This window comes from Leptonychotes weddellii, chromosome 15 (genome assembly GCF_054177405.1).
Source record: "Leptonychotes weddellii isolate Sample4059 chromosome 15, ASM5417740v2, whole genome shotgun sequence".
Lineage (NCBI taxonomy): Eukaryota > Metazoa > Chordata > Mammalia > Carnivora > Phocidae > Leptonychotes > Leptonychotes weddellii.
The window spans coordinates 5,457,693-5,476,547 of NC_138383.1; the positions used below are offsets into that span (position 1 = coordinate 5,457,693).

General features: G+C 55.8%; 2 protein-coding genes across 7 annotated transcripts in view; both read right to left on the bottom strand.

The window, feature by feature from the left end:
• The window catches only part of LLGL2 (LLGL scribble cell polarity complex component 2), a 32,973-nt gene extending 23,299 nt beyond the window's left edge, over positions 1-9,674 (bottom strand). For both annotated transcript variants that reach the window (XM_081804509.1, XM_081804508.1), the window contains exon 1: positions 9,547-9,674. The gene's annotated coding sequence lies outside the window, so the exon portion shown is untranslated. The remainder of the gene's footprint in view (positions 1-9,546) is intronic.
• A 1,092-nt stretch (positions 9,675-10,766) lies between these two features.
• On the bottom strand, positions 10,767-18,205 carry TSEN54 (tRNA splicing endonuclease subunit 54). 5 transcript variants are annotated; one of them, XM_081804523.1, is made up of 11 exons: positions 18,129-18,205; positions 17,839-18,003; positions 17,673-17,736; positions 17,506-17,589; positions 17,072-17,170; positions 15,786-15,838; positions 13,940-14,041; positions 13,079-13,722; positions 12,307-12,367; positions 11,813-11,929; positions 10,767-11,298 (listed from the first exon to the last, which is right to left on the bottom strand). In XM_081804523.1, the coding sequence occupies exons 1-11, from the start codon at positions 18,182-18,184 to the stop codon at positions 11,148-11,150; spliced, it is 1,596 nt and encodes a 531-aa protein (XP_081660649.1). In that variant the 5' UTR covers positions 18,185-18,205; the 3' UTR covers positions 10,767-11,147. The 5 variants fall into 5 exon arrangements, with proteins under 5 accessions (XP_081660649.1, XP_081660650.1, XP_081660651.1 ...); XM_081804524.1 differs by lacking the exon at positions 17,072-17,170; XM_081804525.1 differs by lacking the exon at positions 11,813-11,929.
• Between the last annotated feature and the right edge of the window lie 650 nt (positions 18,206-18,855).

The window sequence follows — 18,855 nt, forward strand, 5'->3', positions numbered from 1 at the left end:
TGGGGAGCCCCACTTCCTTCCAGATCGGCAGGTAGTCGGGGAAACTCCCGGGTGCCCACCGGACCCAAGGTCCCGAAGCGGGTCAGGGAAGAAACACAGGGAAATCTTGGAGGCTCTGGGGACTGGGAGTGAAAACACCCCTGGGCCTGTAGCAGTGACAGAGCCCTGGGGCTCCCAGACAAACAGCTGAGCCATGGCCTCGCATTCCAGCTGCGGGGGAGGGCGGCACAGGCCCAAGCTCATAAATCGGCAGCTCCGCTCCAGGCTCCCGGAGGCGTCCACTCTCCCCTTTCTGGGCCGAGGTCACTGGGTCAGAAGTCAGAGGAAGCTAGGAGTGGTGCCTTGGAGGAGAGGGGCCTGCAGACTCCTGGGAGAGGGTGATCTGGGCTCTGCCCTGAAGAACCCACACAGGCTCGAGGGTGACAAGGCACAGCCCCAGGGGAAGGAGGTGCAGGTAGGAGGGAGGCAGATGGGATGTGGAGACTGGTGGGAGATGGTAGGCACTCCATCCACCCAAGCCCTCAGAGCATCTGCTACATACCAGGCCCTATACCAGACCCCTACGTGTTATTTTTACTACTTTTTAAACATTTCGCTCGAGTCATCCCTGCTTATTGTACAAAAATTTAAAAAAAAAAAAAATAAAATAACCAAAAAAATCCCGAGGAGAAAATCCTCCCTAAATCCCACTACTCAGGAGTAGGCACAGTGGCATGTCGGGACACGTCCTGCCCCCTCCTTCCTTCGAACTTCTGTACAAGGTACACCTAAACCCCGTCCCGGATGTTTGTTCACCCTCCACCAGCCTCCCTGGAAGTTCAGTGGAAGATCTCCACGTGGTAGACAAGGAAATGGAAGACCACAGAGGCTGGGTAACTCGTCCAAGGTCACTGAGGAGAAACCAGCAGAACTTGGATTTGCCCCCAGGTCTGGTGAACTCCAAATCTAAGGACTCTGGGAGGTAGGGAAAGATGGTGAGGACAGGACAGAGGGTGCCTAATTACAGCCCTGCAAGTGAAAGGCACGGGCGTATGCAGGCCTTCAGCTCAGAGCCAACCGAGTGGATTGGGGCCCAGGACCTCAAGGGCATGGAGTGAGGGAGCCAAGACCAACAGAGGCCTTTCTTCCTCACTCCCGCCAACCCCTCACTGTTGCTCCCAACACAGAAATAACTGCCCAGGTCAAGGCGTCAAAAGTGCCACCCCTTCTTGAAGGGGAACAGGTCTGGGACCGGCTAGACTCACCTCCAGGCAAACCCTCAGATCCACTGACCCCAGCTAAGTGGGTTCTCCAGAGAGAAGCTCCAGGAACCCGGACCTGGAGCTCCCTGGTATGGAACTGATCTTACCTCCTCAGCCCACTCCTGGGGGTGGGAAATGGGGTGTGGGGGTTGTAAGGGAAAGAGCCAGGGCTTAGGACCAACAGCCAGGGCTCAACCACCACAGCTCAGCTCGTCTGAGCGGGGTGGCCTCCCAAGGCAGCTGCTCGAGGCCCAGCGAGCTCGTCTGTGAAGGGGATGCACCGGTCTGCTGGCAGGAGTGGGAGCCATGCCAGGTACCTGGCATGGAGCAGCCACTGTCCTAGGACTGGGGACACAACAGCGCAAAAAGACAGACAAGACCCTTTATTTCACCAAGCTGACATCTTTGCAGGGGAGTGGGTGATGACGCCCAAGTACACAAATCAGTCAGTAGGATGGTTTCAGATAGAGAGCAGGACCAACAAAGAAATGAAGGAAGGGGCCCGGAGTGACCAGGGTGTGGTTGGAAGGACTCGGTGAACATTCCTGGGTCTGGGTCTATGGGTTTGCTGTTCCTTTCCTGAGATGCTTTTCCTCCAGATACCCACCCACTCTCTCTCTCACCTCCACTCAAATGTCCCTTCTTGGACCTTCTCCTTCCTACTTCCCGGCTTGGCTTTGCTCCTTAGCACTGGTCACAGTGCAACAGTCCCCTTACTAATCTTGTTTATTACCCGTGCGCCCCTCTCCGAGGATCAGCCTTTGAGCCTTCTCATTCTTACTCAGGAATTCTGCCCTCTTTTTCACTGAGGCACCCCTGCTGAATGAATGAACAGAGGTAGGGATGCCTCCACCCAGACCTGAACGATAGGAAGTGGTCAGCCGCTTAAGATTCGGGGGCAGGGCGTGTCAGGGGAAACGGAACAAGCTTGCATCTTCCAGGAGGATGACGACAAGCAAAGGGCCAAGTGCAGGCAACAGGAGAGATGGAGTGGGTCAGAAAGGGGGGCCTGGCGGGCCACAGCAGACGGCTTCAGTCCCAGTTCACTGGGGGCCCACTGACAGTCCTGGGCAGGGTCAGCCTCGGTCTGCTCTCCCCCACCCCATAGCCCCCGTCTGCTCAGGGCCGGCCCATCTGCTCAGCCCCGACCCCAGGCCCCTTCTGCTATAGTCTCTGTGCTTCCATCTGAAATAACCCACCTGCCCCTCATGCAATCCATCTAGAAAAAGTATTCTCTTTCTGAATCTGTCCTGATCACTCTCCCCCTCCTCTTTCAGTGCTCGACCACCTTATGCTAAAACGGTCCCTAAAACTTCCATGGACAAGGGCACCCATCTAGCTCCTCGAATGTTCTTCCCAGCCTCGTTGTGCTGGTCATTAAAGAATTATCAGAAGGGAGCAGGTGAAGTATGCTCAGGGTCTTGATCAAAGGCATACTATACTCATTAAAAGGGCAGAAAACAATGGACATAGAAACATATGTACAATGTACCCTAAAGTCAGGTAAACTCTACTAAAAATATCTATATATTTATATTTATATATAGATATTTTATTTATAAATACATACATTTGTATTTATTTAAATAGACACCACACTGGCAGGGGATTAGTAGAGATTTTTTTTCTTCTTTTGGTTTATCTGCCTCCCAGGCAGGGTAGATAAGAGGATCACATGGGAGAAGGGGTGAAGGCCCAGGTAGTGGCCAGGTAGGAGGGTGGCCCTAAGCTCAGAGGAGGCAGTCCTGTCGGTGGGATCGCTCCTGCTCTCTTAGGGGCTGGGCTCCCCTCCAGCCATGGTAACCTGAGCAGGGGAGAGGCCTGCTGCCTAGACACCAAATGGGTGCAGAGGCAGGGAAGGGACAGGTGGGTGGGACCAGCTGTCTGACCTCGGCTTCAGGGTCCCAGGACCTGGGGGTAAAGGACACTACTACTTTATAGGCCATGCCCAACGGGGATGCCAAGAAGAATCTGACGCCAAGTCACTGGAGATGTGTAAAAAGCTCCGAGGGTTCTGGCTTCCTGCACTGGGCATGCCACCTGGCCAGAGCATGACCCCTGAGAGGGGGCTTCCTAAGAAACACCTTCTCCATCCCCTGGACTCTATCTCAGTTCCTGCCTGTCATACCCTCTGTCCTTGACAGGACCAAACTCCGAGCAGCCCTCCCCGTTCTGCCCTCTGTTCCCTTGGGTGTGGGCACTCGGGGTTTAGGGCTGGCCCATGTGAGGCTCGCTGACCAATGGCACACGTGTGTGTGTGTGGCCTGATTCTAACCAATTTTCCACACAGCTCTGTGTCTCGTGTGTGGAACTAGCCTGTGCGTTCCCTGAGGGAGGTTGACCCGGTGCTTCCCTTTCCTTCTTGCCACTCCAATCACCCAACACTGCCATCCGCCACGAATCCTGCCAGGGTCTAAGACTGGTCTCCCCACCCCCTAATGCCCGCCCTGGAAAAGACAGGAGAGCTGTCTACTTGGTAAATTCACAGCCTGGCTTCCCTTCCCATCCTCTGTGCAGACCCCACTGTGGAGACGTGCCTAGACCCTGCCCCTTTGCATCTCAGAAGCTCAGTAAAGAGATCAGGAGAGGTAGAGACAAAACAACCCTCTGGCGCAGGCCTGTCTTGACCCCCTGCTCTAAGCAGCAGATCTGATGATGCTATGGGGAGGAAAAAGGCGGGGCCCCAGCCCAGGCTGCTCACCCCACACAGGTACTGTTTGTCCATGAGACAGAGGCTTGGCCAAGCCGAGCCCATCTGTCCTGGACGTGTGTGATGGGCCAGCCGCCAAGAAGGCAGCTCGATAACCCAGTCAGCTCCATCCATCTGCTGGGAGAGGCTATGCTCAGGGGCAGGGCTCTGGGCATCGTGGCCCAAGGGAAAGGCGCCCCTCGCCACCCGGCTGTGGTCCTGATCTCCAGGAGCACAAACAGTGTGAACTAAAGTCCCCAGCTCTCCTTTCCTCTCCCCTTTGTTTGTGCTCCCCACAGCCCCCTGCTGCTGCAGAGGCTGCCCTCCCTTCCCGACATCCTGTGTGAGGCCTGTGTGTGGCTGTGTCCTTCCGTCTGAGGGGTGTGAGTACACCCTGAACCTCCTACCAAGGGGAGTGGTGGGGCAGGGCTCTCACCGGCAGGGGCAGCTGCAGACCCCTCCAGCATCTTGTCTGTGTCAACTCGCCATGCCCAAGGTTGCTTTGCAAGCGCCCGTGTTACCCTGGAACCCAATCTCCCAGAGGCACCGGACAGGGCCCTGGCCAGCAGCTTAGCAACCAAACTGTGGCTGAAAGGCCGTGGGACTAGGTGGGAGGTGGGACTATGAGAGAACACCCAGAGAGGGGACAGGAACCAGAGGGTTGTCACTGCTGTTGTTAGGTAATAAAAAGGATTGAGACCAGGGGCGCCTGGGTGTCTCAGTCAGTTAAGCATCTGCCTTCAGCTCAGGTCATGATCTCAGGGTCCTGGGATCGAGCCCCGCATCGGGCTCCCTGCTCCGTGGAGAGTCTGCTTCTTCTTCTCCCTCTGCCCCCCCCCCCCCGCCACTCATGCTCGCTCTCTCTCAAATAAAAAAAATAAAATAAAATAAAAAGATTGAGACCAAACTATGGCAAGATGCCACTTGAAGCACTTTACCCACAGCATCTCATGTTATTTTATTAGTTATGAAATAACCGATTGAGAGAGCTATTAAGCCCAAGCAGTAAGATTCCGAACCCCAGTCTGAACTCCAACCTGACTGCAGAAGCCTCTGTCTGCCCAGTTCAGGCCTCTCTCACAGATCAAGGGGGCTGGCCAGCAGTAGTCCAGATGGGACAACCTGGGTGAGCAGCCAGAGCCTGATCTCACCCTCCCTGGCTAGGCCCAGATCAGTGTCGTGTTCCACCCCCATCCTAAGGAGCCACAAGCCAGTCCCACAACCCTGGGAGGGCCCTCCTGCCACACCCAAGGCTCCTCCTGTAGGGTTTCCTCCCAAGGCCCCTGAGGATTTGGGGAGGGGGCGGTGGGGAAGAGTAGAAATACATGCATTCCCTGAACACATCCCCATTCTAGGGGCCTCAGTCCCTTATCTGCAACCCAGCATCAGACTCTCTCCAGGGAAGTGACAGATTGGATATGGCCAAGCCCAAAGAGCAAAGCCATTCCAGGGAGGAGGTGGACAACTTGCCTGGGGTGGGGGTGGTAGGCTGTCTGGCCCATCCTATCAGGCCCCATTCCACAGCCTCCTACTTGCCTCAAAACTTGACAGCTGACTCACAGAGCCTCCAAAAGATGTCAGGTCCAGGGGAAAGGGACCGTGCCTGTCCTGTCCATGGTTGCACCCCCAGTGCTCAGCGCCTGGACACATGAGAGATGCTCATGTTCTTTGAAGAACTCCCTCACTTCCTGCAAATCTGTGCTCAAATGTGGCCTTCTCGCTGAGGCCACCCTTATCTCCTCAAGCTGCAACCTGCCCCCCCACCCCAAACTCCTACTTTGTTCTTATTCTATATAACTCAAATCACCTTTTAACACTTTTATTTTATTACTTATGCTTGTTTCCTGTTACTCACGCTCCCCACTCTTTAGAATGTGAGTCCTGGGATGGTAGAGATCTTTGCCTTGGAGGCACCAGTAGATACTCATTGCATGATTGAGTGGACAGCCAGGACTGAATAGAGATCAACGAGGTAAAGGTCTTCTCTAGTTGGAAACCACTGACCCCAAAGAGCACTGGGCTGGGGCCCCTTAGGGGAATCCCCCACCCTGTTCTTAAGTCTCTGGCCAAGGCCAGGGTCATGTAGACATCATGCCTGGCATCCTGCTGGGGTACCTTTGTGGGCCCTGCCTCAGACCAAGGCTCCAGGATACCCAGCTCCTCAGCAAGGAGGATCCAAGAACAGTATTATTTACTACAGTCAAGTAGTCCTGTGCCCAGATGTCCCTCTCAACAAACCTGGGAACACTGAGTCAGGTGTCTTGAGAGAAGACTCTAGTCTCTGCTGAATTCCTTAAGAGTAGAGTCAGGTACCTAGCAGGTTCCCTGTCCCCACGCCCAGAGGAGCCTCTCCTAGCTCAAGAATTCACTGTGGTTCCTGGGTAGGGGAAGGAGCAGAGTGACTCTTCAAAGTACCAGTTGCCTCTGAGAGGCAGGGCGGGAGGGAAGGTCACCTCAAAGGGAACTGGGCACAGCCCCATGGTGCCAGGACACAGGGAGGGGACGGTGTCCTGGGGAACCCTGGGAGCCAAGGCTGGAGAAGAGCAAGCAGCACCAATGTACCCCCTGGGGGACGCCCCTCTCCTGCCCCATACCCTACTTTTCCCTGCAAACTGCTCCTGGGTAGGGGAAAACAAAGTTGCCAAACAGACTTGGCATGTCTTGACCCAGGAGGAGCCCTGATAGTAGTATCGCCTGAGTGAGATAAGAAGCCTTCTCTTGAGCTGAGTACTCAGGATAAGTTAAGTCCAAGCGGCCAGTGTTGCTCAGAGCAGCCAACCCAGCAGCAGGGACCATGGGCCTCTTGGGCCTCCACTCAGGTGTCTCAAGAGTTGCCCCCGACACTTCTAGAAGGATCCGGAAAGTTGAGGAATCCTTCAGGAAACCCCACAGCGCTCCTGGAGACTCTTGCCCGGGATGCTCAATGTCTCCAGTGGGTAGACAAGGGGTCACAGACTGATGGTAGAGGCTCCACAATTTCCAGCTCCATATACCACTTTCTCTATGGGGTGGGGGGTGTGCAGGCTCCTGGGGCCAGGACGTCCCGGCAGGGGAGGACACCTCTTCCCTAAACGAGGTTGAAAGCACTATGGAATTCCCAGAAAAGCTCCTTAATGGCAACAGAGCAGCATAAGAATGTGATCCCCTCCACCCCCAACAGGGTACAGAATGTATACAGCCAAGCCTCTGCTAAAAGCTGAGATTAGATTGTGCACCCCCTTCTCCCCAGGAAAGGCCCCCAGCTGGGGTCTGGCCATTAGGCCTCACTCCTGGCTCTACCAAAGAGCAGGGCAGGTACCAAGGGCCACCCACAGGAACACAAGGTGAGGCTGGAAGAGGCCACTGTCCTCTACCTCTGCCTCCCTAGTTTCAAGGAACAATATTCCCATTTTAGAAGGTCTGACCTCCAGAGGCTTTCAAAAATCAGGGCCTCTTGGCTGATTTCTGGACAAAGAAGCCAAATTCCCTCACAACCCAGCAAGCACGGCCAAAAGGTTCAGGTGTCTGTCCAAAGGCCCACAAGTGAAACTTTTTACGCTTTATGGAGCAAGTTAAGCAGCTCCCCCACCCTGCTACCTGCTCTATGCCAGACCACTGTGTTCATGACATTTTTTTCCCCATTCTCCTGTCAACAAGGCTCACTGAGGCTTGGCATGGTTAGGTGACTGAGCCAAGATTATGGAGCAAGAAATCAGCACAGCATGATTCAGAGCTACACCTGTTATCTGGGAAGACACTAAAAAACTTAAGAACCATGTTTGAGGAAAAAGACTGAGAAGCAAGAGGGAGTTTTGCCCCCTCACACTTTCTAAAACATTTCACTTTCTCCACTATGGGCTCCTATTACCTTTTTAATTTTTTAAACTAATGGGTCAGCTGGAATTATGGGCCCTTTTCTTCTTTCAATGTGACTGTATTAAAATTTTGCTAAGTGCTCAATTATTAAGTTATTAAAATTATATTATTCTACCACCAAAGAGGCACTCCATTGACTCAAGGAAAAGTAGGGATGCAGACTGACCTCAGACGCTGCAAACACTGTCCAGTGGCCCCCCCAGAGACTGGCCTAGTCTAACTTTGGAGAAGAGGAGTTAAAAGAGTGGTCAGAGCCCCCAGAGCTGGGTTTGCCTCTTGACTGCCACAGGTGAACACTGTGGGCAGATCACTTAAGAAAACCAAACCCGGGGCACCTGGTTGGCCCAGTTGGTTGAGCAACGGACTCTTGATTTTGGCACAGGTCAGTATCTCAGGGTCCTAAGATGGAGCTGCCAGGCAGGAGTCTGCTTGAGGATTTCTCTCCCTCTGCCCCTCCCCCTGCCTCGTGCCCACATTCGAAAGAAAAGAAAAAAGGAAAGAAGGAAGGAAGGAAGAGAAAGAGAGAAAGAAAAAAAGAGAAAGAAAGAAAAAGAAAGAGAAAACCAAATCGGAATGCTCTGCCCATGAGATAAATAAGTAGGACCATCTCTCCCAGGACCCTTCCCATGTCTTAGCTCTGGAAGACGCAGACTGTCTTCCTCAAAAGCCCTTCTGACGGTGGCTTCTCCGGGGCTGGGCCACAGCTATTCGGTACCGCTGCTCTGTTCTTCCCACCTGGGGTTTTCTGTCTCCCTGACACACCCATTCCCTCCCAGCTCCCCTCCCTGTTCACAATCCCCTCTGCAGCCTGACAGGACTCTGAGTTGTAAACTCTGCAGAGGATCCCAAGAGCCCAGGTTAAGACGCCCCGCATCTGGCACGTGGATCCCCATGGGAAGGGGCACTGAGTCTAAGCCCTGCCCCCTCACCCAATGCTCACCTGGTCTCAGGTGAGAGCCTGAGGGGACCACATCGCGGTTCTCCTGGTTACAGTCAGTTCTCCCCACAGCTAAAGCTCAGTGTGTCTACAAACTGCCCAGCAGGGGCAAACCAAGAGCAAACTTTGCACACTTTCTTTGGCAAGACGGTATTTTTCACTCCTCACCAAGTCCTAACGTATCACAGCGCAACTCCACCCCCGTTGTCGTGGAAAACATACTGGATCTCCATACCTTCCCTTAAGGTGTCCAAGGCCGCCAGAGGCGGAGAAAGACCCAGAGACCGAAGCCCCTCCCGCGGGCTTCCTGCGTCCGGGGATTAGGAGGCACAAAGGGCCGGCAGAGAGTGGGCCCAGATGGCAGGGGCAGGGACTAAGCCGGCGAGGTAACGAGCTGCGGCCGCTGCTCGCAGAGAGCGGGCTACCTGAGACGCGCGTCGCCAGCCTCTTGGGCCAGGGGCCTTCCACGTGGGGCCCAAGGACCCGGGATCCCACCCCCGCTCGCGGTGACCTCCTGCACTCAGCCGGGGCCGGGCACTTGTTTCTCCGTTTCCCAGAACCAACACTATTAGGCAAACCCGAAGCTCAAATTCAGTAAACGCGGACGGATCAGGCAGAGAAAAGTTCCCAGCCGCACTTCCTACAGGTGTCCTTCGCCCAAACGGAGCCACGGGATCCAGGGCGAGGCGCGCGGACCCGCGCACAGCTCTCCCCGCCCTGCCCGGGGAAAGCAGGGGTCCCGGCCCTCCCCCGCCTTCCCGCCCCGAGTGGAGGGCACCCCGAGGGGGCGGACCCGGCTGGGTGTTTCCGGGCCCGCGCCTCACCTGGAGCCCCAGGCCGGCCCCCGCCCGAGGCCTCGGCGTTCCACGGAACCGGCCGCCGGGTCCGCTCACTCCGCCGCCGGCTCACGGGCTGCTGGGCGGCCGTCTCCTTCCTGCTCACCTCCGGCGCGGCGAGCAGGGGGCGGAGCCGCTGCTATTTACATAAAGGGCGAGCCGGGAGCGCCGGGCCCCAGCGGCCCCGCCCCCGAGCCTAGCCCCGCCCCTCCAGAGCTCTGAGCCGACGGGGCGGGAGCGCAGCTAGGGCGCCCTTGGGGGGCGGGCGGCGGCCGCTCCCGGGCCAATCCTCGGCCCCGGGGAGCGCGGGGGCGGGACCGCGGCCGGCGTGAATATGCACGAGGCACTGCGGGCCCGCCCTCGGCCTCACCTGCGCGCACCTGGACTCAGGACGGCGCGCTGCGCCCAGTGTCCTGCCGCGTCCGGGAGGAAATAGTCCCTGGGACGCACGGCATCCTGGGCCGCTTCCCAGGCCCGACCGCCGAGGGTAGCCGTCCCTCCCCCACGCCGGCCCGGAGCGGCTGAGGGAGGGACGTAGCCGAGCCTGCTCTTCCCGAGGACGCCCAACCCAATCAGAGCGGGTGACCGGCGGACACTGGGCCCGGTTTCGGGACCCAAGAGCGAGGTGGCCTGGGGACGGGGGCGTCGCGGCGAGGCGCCTCCCCTCGGGGCGGGCCCCAAGCCTGGACCCCCGTCCTCCGAGTCGCTGCGGAGGGAGGAAGGCGCTCAAGGCCCCGAAGGACAGCAACATTGACCAGTTTTTAGCACAACTGGGGAGTGAGTTGGAGCGACGAGAGGCGGGAGCGGAGGCCAGGGATGAGAATGGCGCGCTCCACAGCACGACCCGAAGCCACTGGGGTTCAAGCCGCGCCGACGTGGCGCCTGTCTGCCGCCCTTCTATCCCGAAGCGGCTGCGTTCAGGGAAAGCCCGATGGGGCGCCAGCCTCCCTCCGCGGACTACCATTCAGAAAGCCAAGCTGATTAGGTCTGTGACTTCCCGTCCCCTGAGCGCAGGCCCTGAGAAAGGTGCGGGGTCGCGTTCTTGCCCTCCCGGGGAGACTTCTCTTCGCTCCCGCGCCAGAAAAAGCAGCGTTGTCTGTGGCCCGGCAGAACAGGGGTGAGGGCCTGGGGGCCAGGTCCACGGACATCGAGACTTGGGGCGGGGGTGTAGGGGAGAGAAAGGAGCGCTTGAGGCTCAGGCTCGGGACTTGTCCATTATCTCCAGCCACAGCAGAAAAGCGATCTATTTTTTAATGGCTTTGGCTTTATCGTACGAAGCAGGCACCCTCTCGTTTAAAGGCACAGAGTCCTCCTCTCTTCTGCCCCACCCTGCTGGGTCTCTGAAATCTAGTCCTGAGTTCCAAGGGGATCACTGCACGAGAGCAATCTCAGGCCTGGGACTATGGAAGCCAGGTAGGGGGGGCATGGCTTCGTTCTCCTGCAAGCATCAGACACCCAGGGCCAAGGCCCAGACTAGCCCCTGAAGCTACAGGTCAGGGTCTGGGTATAGGAGGCAGCTGAGATGGTCCCTGAGAGTAGACAGTCCAGGTCCCCCAGAGCAGGTCCCATGCCCTGCCAGAGCGGGGTGATTAGTGTTCCAGATCCCTGGGCAGCGTGAAGTCCCTGAAGCTGTAGAAGGAGATGTCTCCATGATCCACCAGGGCAAAGATCAGAGGAACATCCCCACTCTGGTAGGATAACCGCTTGAGGGTACAGAGGTCTGGAACTGGTTCATCAAATCTGCAGGGATAAAGTTAGACTGAGACGTGGACATAGGCCACCCATAAGCTCTGAGCCCCCAGCCCTCTCAGGCTACCAGAAAGGGAAATTCTAAGACAGGAGTTGAGGGTGCAAGAAGTCTGGCCTCTGGACTCTCCTGTCTGCAAACTGTGTGGCTCTGTTAAGTTCTCCAATAGGAACCCAGAGCCTTCGTTGGGTACAGGGGCTAAGAAGAGTGAGATTCTCACCACTTTTAGCCTGTGAATCCCTCTGATTCACATCCCTTCTGCTGGGTGAGCCCTGCAGTAAGTTGGCACAGGAGAGACTACCAAAGATGCCAGGAATGAGGGCTCAGGACTTGGGAAGCTCTGGTTCCTATAGCACTGACTGGCTGTGTGGCCCTGAGTCAGTCACAGCTCTCTGGACCTCTGATTCCTCTCAGACTGGCAAACTGCCTAGGGGCACAGAGGGGAGGTCCACTTGGTTTACAAGAGAAGTGGCAGCAGCCTGGGGGTAGTGCTCACTGGTCTCGTACCCACTAATGCACATCCGGGCGTAGGGCTTGCCAGGGTTATTCTTTCGGAATGTGGCCACGGCATCAGCCTGGTAAATGTCAAAGCTGATCTCCAAACCCCCAGACTTCTCCAGCAGCCTGAGGACAGAGTGAGAAACCTTAAGAAACAGGGACTGCCCTCCTCCTCCTCTTCTTTCCATGCCATGCTTTCCCTCCCGCAAATCCAAAGCAGCCTCATCCAGGGGAACTGAGGTCCTGCTGTGAGGTGCCACTTGGGCAGGGGGAGGTCCAGCTGTGAGGTGCCACTTGGGCAGGGGCCTGTCTCAGAACCCTCGGGCTAAATCCACCTCTTGCCTTTCACCCCTCCCCCTACCCTAGACACACATGAATATCAGCCAGGCTAAGGGGGCCCTGGAATGATTCCCCCAGCTCATGTCCAACTGAGTCAAGTCCCAGCTGCCAACTCTTGCTGGCAGCCAAGGTACTCTGGAGATAGGCACTACCTGGAGACTCACCGGGCACCTCCATCAGCAAGGTGTGTGGTCTGCAGCACAGAGATATGCTGAAGGGCTGTGGCTGCAAGGACAGTGAAAATAAGGTATTGGGAGGGAAGTCAACCATCTACAGACTCCTCTGACGTTTCTGAATCTGCCATCTAGTTTAGTGTTGCCAGACTTAACAGATTAAAAAAAAAAAAATTGTAGGCATGTCCCATGCAATATTTGGAATATACTTAATACTAAAAAAAATTAGTTGATTATCTGAACTTCAAACTGAACTCATCTGGCAACCCTAGTCTAGTTACTTAGAATCTCCCACGTTCTCCTTAAGGATTGTAAAGAATTCTGAATCTCTTAATACTGTTCTTGCCCTGTTAGTTCCCTATTCTTAAACATGCAGGGCGTACACAGTAAGCCTTCCTTTTATTTGGCCACAATGGTGCCTCCTTGCTCCCCTCACAGAGTTGGGAGAACAGGGATCACAGCTAGTTGGTGGCAGAGCCATCCACATGCATCTTGTTTATTATTTTAAGGATATAGTTGTAGTTTTATTCCCCCTTGCCTCTTCCCAGACACAGACTTGCCATTTCCAAACCTTCCCACATGGGTCCCTTTGCTGCTTTCCAGGAGAACAGACTGTCCTTGTGGGTTCCACTCCACCGGACAGCTCTCTCCGCCCCATCTTTCTTAAGCCTCAATTAGCCATGGCCAATCCATGTCCCTTTCACGGTCTTATGACTCCTCAGCTGCCGGGGGCCTGTGGGGCTTTGGCAGAGTGAGGGGCTACCTGGGGAATCTGTCTGGCCAGGACTCAGCAAGGGTCTGACAGGCTGGTCCCACAGGTGCGGGGGGCGGCTCTGGCTCTTCTGCAGGTGCCTCCTCTGCAGCAGCTGCTTGTACTCCTGCCAGCTGGAGCAGCACTGCACCTCGGGATCTGAGTTTACATCCTCCCGGAAGCGCTGGGCCTCTGCTTGTTGCTCCCGTTCCTGCCTGGAGAGCTTCTCCTTCCTTTGGTTCAGCTTCTGGCACCAGGATTCAGCATCTGTCTCCCGCCCAGCGACGTTGGCCGGGAGCAGCTCTGGGGCTGGGGCAAGCAGAAGGGTGTGGCGGCTATCTGAAGCCATGTTGGGGAAGGAGATCTGTTCAAAGTTCCAGCGTGGCTTACAAACCCCCTTGACCCCATTCTCTACTTTGCCACTCTCCTGGCTGCACCCCACCCCCTTGTTAGCCAAGTCAGGCCAGGGCTCCAGGGATCCCAGAAGCTGAGATGGGCCCACTGGGCCCTTTACAGGGCTTGACTCCTGAGGTTTCTCCTCTACGCATCGGCTGTCCTCGTTGCAAGGAGGTGGGCTGGAGGTTGTCAGGCTCTCAGGTGTCTCATTCACCCCCCGTGGGGGATTCTCCAGGGCCTTGGCCTTCTTATTAATGGACCTGAGGGACGTGGGGGGGGAATTCAGCACGTCTGCTCCTGATGTCTGAGATGCACACGTCCCACACATATCCTACTGCCTCCAGGATCCTACAAGGGAGCCACCCAAGCCCAGCTCTTAAGCCAATGCATTCTCCAAGGTCCCCAAAATGAGCACTCCTTTAACAGCTCTGCTCCCCAGAACTCCCTGGGGGGGGGTGGCCATGTGGGGAGCATTACCGAGAGCTGGAGCTCCTCCTCTTCCTCTTGCCATTCTGATCCGCTAAGCACTGGGCACTGCCATCCAAGTTCAGCTGTCTCTCATAAGGGGACAGGATGGAGCTGTGGGGTGAGAATTGGATGGGCAACAGATCCACTTTCTCAGCCTGGAGTTCCCAGTGGAATTTGTGAGGGACTGGCCCAGAAGACAAGTCAGTGGGCCAGGATCAAAGCCAAACCCAAAGGCTAAGTCCCTGGGCAGACCGGCAAGCAGGGTAAATGGGGGCAACCACAAGGGCCTGCCCATGTGTCTTTGCCCAGGCCTCTGGGTCTCACCAATGGCCCCTTTAAACAGAGACTTACTGGAACCGGGGCTCCTACAGAGCCAGCAATAAATGATTAATCACTAGTGAGAAAAATCAAGAGACCAGAAAACTTGGAAAACACAGAAAAATAAAAATACTCATAAACATCTTTGGTTCTTATAAACACCCATGTTTTTTTCTATCAAAAATTACATTGTACTGGGGTGCCTGAGTGGCTCAGTCAGTTAAGCATCTGCCTTCCGTTCAGGTCATCATCTTGGGGTCCTGGGATTGAGCCCCACATTTGAGGTCCCTGCTCAGCAGGGAGTCTGCTTCTCCCTCTCTCTCTGCACCCCCCACCTCCGGCTCCTGTACTTGCCCGCTCTCTCTCAAATAAAATCTTTAAAAAAAAACCTTGTTACTAACATACTGCTGTTTAATCTCTTACTCTCAATAACAAACTATGGACATAGCCCCTCTGACTATAGCATTCTTCCCTACCATGATTTTCTTATGGTGCTAAGGCTACACCATCCAGATGGTACCCACTAGACACAAGGGATGACTTAGGTTAAATTTAAATCCATTAAAATTAAATAAAAATTCAGTCCTACAGTTGTACAAGCCACATATATTGGACAGCAGAGACCTGGAAAGCTTTTATCACTGCAGAAAGTTCTACAGGACCGCGCTGCTCTAAGGGACAAACTCAATTTTGTGTGACCGTGCCTTCCCCATTGAACTCACAGGATGTTTCCAAGTTCGCCAATTTTGCAAAGTGATAATGTTTTGGGTAAGCTGCCCACTAAATGCAAGTTCTGTGGGGGCAATGATTTTGCTCTCTGAAATTCCTCAGCAACGAGCACAGGGCCTGGCACCCAGTAAGGAATCAAAATATTGTCAAATGAATGAATGAACATTCTGACAGGTGAACTTACACACACATCTGTGCCTATTTCCTTGGGCTGTATCCCAGTTTTAGGAACTAAAGGGCATAACTGTTCTAGAGCTTTCGTGACATACTGTGAAACAGTAAAGAGTATACCAGTTTCCATCCTTTTGGCCCATGCGATGGTCTCTGTGGCTCTTAGCAATGCTGGGCTACTAAGGTGATCATCTTTAGAGGCCCCAGAAGGAAAGAACATATAGCATAGCCAAAGGAATGTGAGACCCTACTCAACTGTTCATTCCTCACTTGGCCCTTCATTCATGCATGCACTAGGCTGCACTAGACAAATCTGCTTACCCACTGAGGCACTGTTCTGGTATTCCAGCTACGTGTTAGTGCACTGTCGTGAGCTGTAAGTGCTCAAATGTTATCTGCGGAGTGAACAGGCTGAAGATGGGGCTGAATTTGAAAACCCAGGAGAAGCTGAAATGACCCAGACTTGTCCCAATGTGCCTCTCAGTAGAGCACTTCCAACAGAGGCCCCCAGCCCATGCCCAGGGAGCTGCAGCTCCAGCCAAGGATTCTAGGTCAAGAGAGGCCATTTCCACTTTGGGGCTCGTCTACCAGGTCCCAGGACTGGAACAAACGGGAGGGGAATGGGATCGGGATTTACCTTGGTTGGAATCGCCGAACCACGTAGCCCAGTCTCTTCAGGTGGCTGAATGCCTCAAAGAGAAAAAATAAAGATCAGAGGTCCACTTTTGAAAACACCAAATAGTTCCTCCAAACAGGAGCCACTCCCCATGCCCCCTCCCCTGCCCCTCCTGCACACCCCAATCCCAGACCCTGGGATTGGTTGGACCATACTCCATTATAAAAACCCTCCCCAAACTAAGGTCTCAGTCTCTGAATTCCTGTCTCTTGCTTACCTTACTCTGGGCACAAATGACATTTAGCAGTTTCTTGATTTAAATGCAAAATCCCAAAAAAGCTGATAACCGATAAATCAGGAAAAGAACTACACGCTAGAATGTTATGATATCAAAGCTGTCCGGAGAGGGGCGCCTGGGTGGCTCAGTCGTTAAGCGTCTGCCTTCGGCTCAGGTCATGATCCCAGCGTCCTGGGATCGAGCCCCGCATCGGGCTCCCTGCTCCGCGGGAAGCCTGCTTCTCCCTCTCCCACTCCCCCTGCTTGTATTCCCTCTTTCGCTGTGTCTCTCTCTGTCAAATAAATAAATAAAATCTTTAAAAAGAAAAGCTGTCCGGAGCAAAGCTCCTGACCACAGTGTGAACAAGGAAGTGGCCAAAGGTGATAGCACACCCCCATCCCTACCACTCCACCCTACACCTCCACAGACAGGGGTAGGGTAGGACTGGTCTTTGGTAAAGAACCACATGTCCATCCTTGTGTTCTAATACCCATGTCAGAGAGATGTACGCAGGACTGACCCCATCCTGCTTGATCTCTCAGCAGCCTTCAACATAGCCAAAATCATTTCTCCTTCTTTTGGCTTCTGTGATACCACCTCTCCTGGTTTTTTTCCTACGTTGTCAGACACTTCTCGGTCTGTTTCTGGTTCCTTATCTTCCCCCTGACCTCCTCACACTGGAATGCTCCAGGTCTCAGACCCAGCCCTCTGTTCTGGCCACGTTCCCGTACAGCCCTGTGGTTTGACAGCCATCCACGCGTTCATGATGTCCACATTTATGTCTCTAGCCTTGTGCCCCTCCCCTGCTTTGTCTTCTTCCCAGCCCTCAGTTCTGTGAAGTCAGTCATTCAGTTGCTTGCTCACTTATTCCCAATTGCCACCACTAGCATGCAGGCACCACGAGAGCAGAGCCCTTGGCTGTCTTGTAGTTCCAGCACATAGCTCTGTGTCTAGCACCTCATGGGTACTTATAAATCCTCACTGACTCAGTGGATGGATGGTCGCTCCCCTGGGAGAGGGTGGCAGATACCTGGTACTGCAGGAAAGTCATAGTGTCCTCACTCAGCAGTAGCTGGTAGGCCTCCTGAATAGACAGTGGCAGATCTTGGTGGAAAAGCTGGATGGAGCCCTGCAAGTGGGGCCAACAGCTCAGCTTGTGGACCTTCCTGCAGTGGCTCAACCAATGCGGCAACATCCAGGCGGTGATACATGGGCGCCCTTCCCTCCCCCTCTCCTCCGCCCCCAGCGTCACAGCAAGAACGTGGCCAACCAGGAAAGGAGGGCACCACCACTAATTTGGACGGGAATCCCCGCTGCCTGCATGGTATTCTTGTCTCCGGTTCTAGAATTCGGGTTACAAGCTTTTTGAATCCTCAGTTGTGTATATACTCTTACTCTAGTAAAAACATGTCCTTTCGGTTCCTTGCTCCCAACCCTTCCTCACGCTCCGGGGGCCCCACTCACACACTCCAGCAGATATAAGGCCTCTTCGGGGTGAAGTCGCTGCCGGCCCTGCTCTGAGAAGCCCATGGTCTGCCAGAATTTACCCTGTGTAGAACCCAGAGCAAATGTCACAAAGGAGCCAGGAAGGCAGAGAAGGCGGCTCCCTCTCCCCGAGCCCCGCCTCTCACCGCAGGAGACTTCAGTTCCACGGAGCCCTCTTCCGGCCTCCACTCGGCAGCCACCAAACTGCCCCTGCCGAAGAGTGGGGAGGGGGTCCGTCTGAGTTCCCCCGTGAAGTCGACGGGGTCCGGCCGTCCCGCCTGCCCCGGCCCCGCCCCGGCCCGCCCCCCTCACAGGCGCTCCACGCGCTCCTCCGCCAGCAGCTGCCAGAGCTCCTCGCGGCACCGGCGCAGCCGCTCGGCCTGCGCGGCCGAGCCGTCGGGGAGGAAGTCCTTGGGCCCATGCGAGCGCTGAGGCAGCTTCTGGGACCGCGAGCGGGCAGCGAGGAGCTCCCGGGCACTGGAGAAGGAAGAGACGCGGGGTCAGCGCGGCGCACTCGGAGCCGCGCGGCCCCGTCCGGGATTCCCGTCCCCTTCCCCCGCGCCCTCTCCGCGTGCCCCGCGCCTCCGCGGGCCGGACCGCACCAGAGCACGCGCCCGGCGGGAACCTCCACAGCAGCAGGGTCGAGCTCGGGCTCCATCGGGCCGCCGTCTGCGGCTGCGCGCGCACCGCCCCCGACCCGCCCACCGCCGGAACTCCGCGCGGCCCTAGAGCCCGCAGGTCCGCCCTCCGCTCCACCAGCCTCCGGCTCGACCAACCGGCTTTCCACCTCCCTGGCTGTCCTGGAGCCTGCCAACAGACTTGTGCCTCGATTCCGGGGGCAGAGATTGCAGGTTTCTGGATTTATAGGAGCTCCCGTCTACTCCCCAGCCCTCCCCTGGGCTCCTCTCTAGTAAAAATTGAGGAACGCGGCGTCTGAGAGTGTAGTATGGACAGTCATATGCGTGACCCTCCCCTCCGCAGCCCTGGGCCGCTTAGTGTCCACCACTTAGGCTGGACAAAGCGGAAAGAGGGAGGGTTTAGAGAAGGGAGAGTAGTAGGTTCCCGCACTCCAGCCTCGCAGACTGGCCACCGGGGGCTGTCAGATGCGGTCTGGGTAGGTTCGGAGTTCCTTCTAGGTCTTCCGTTGGGTCCCTTCCGAGGGGCTCGGAAGACGGGTTTCGAGGGCTGGGGGCGGGAGGAGCTGTCCGACCCACGATGGTGCTGAAGCGCCACTCCAGCCTGTCATTAGCACCCCCTCGAGGCTGGGGTCCCCGCCGCTGCCACCGTGGGCCGCTCCGACATGGTCCGCTAGGTGGCACCATTGCTCCA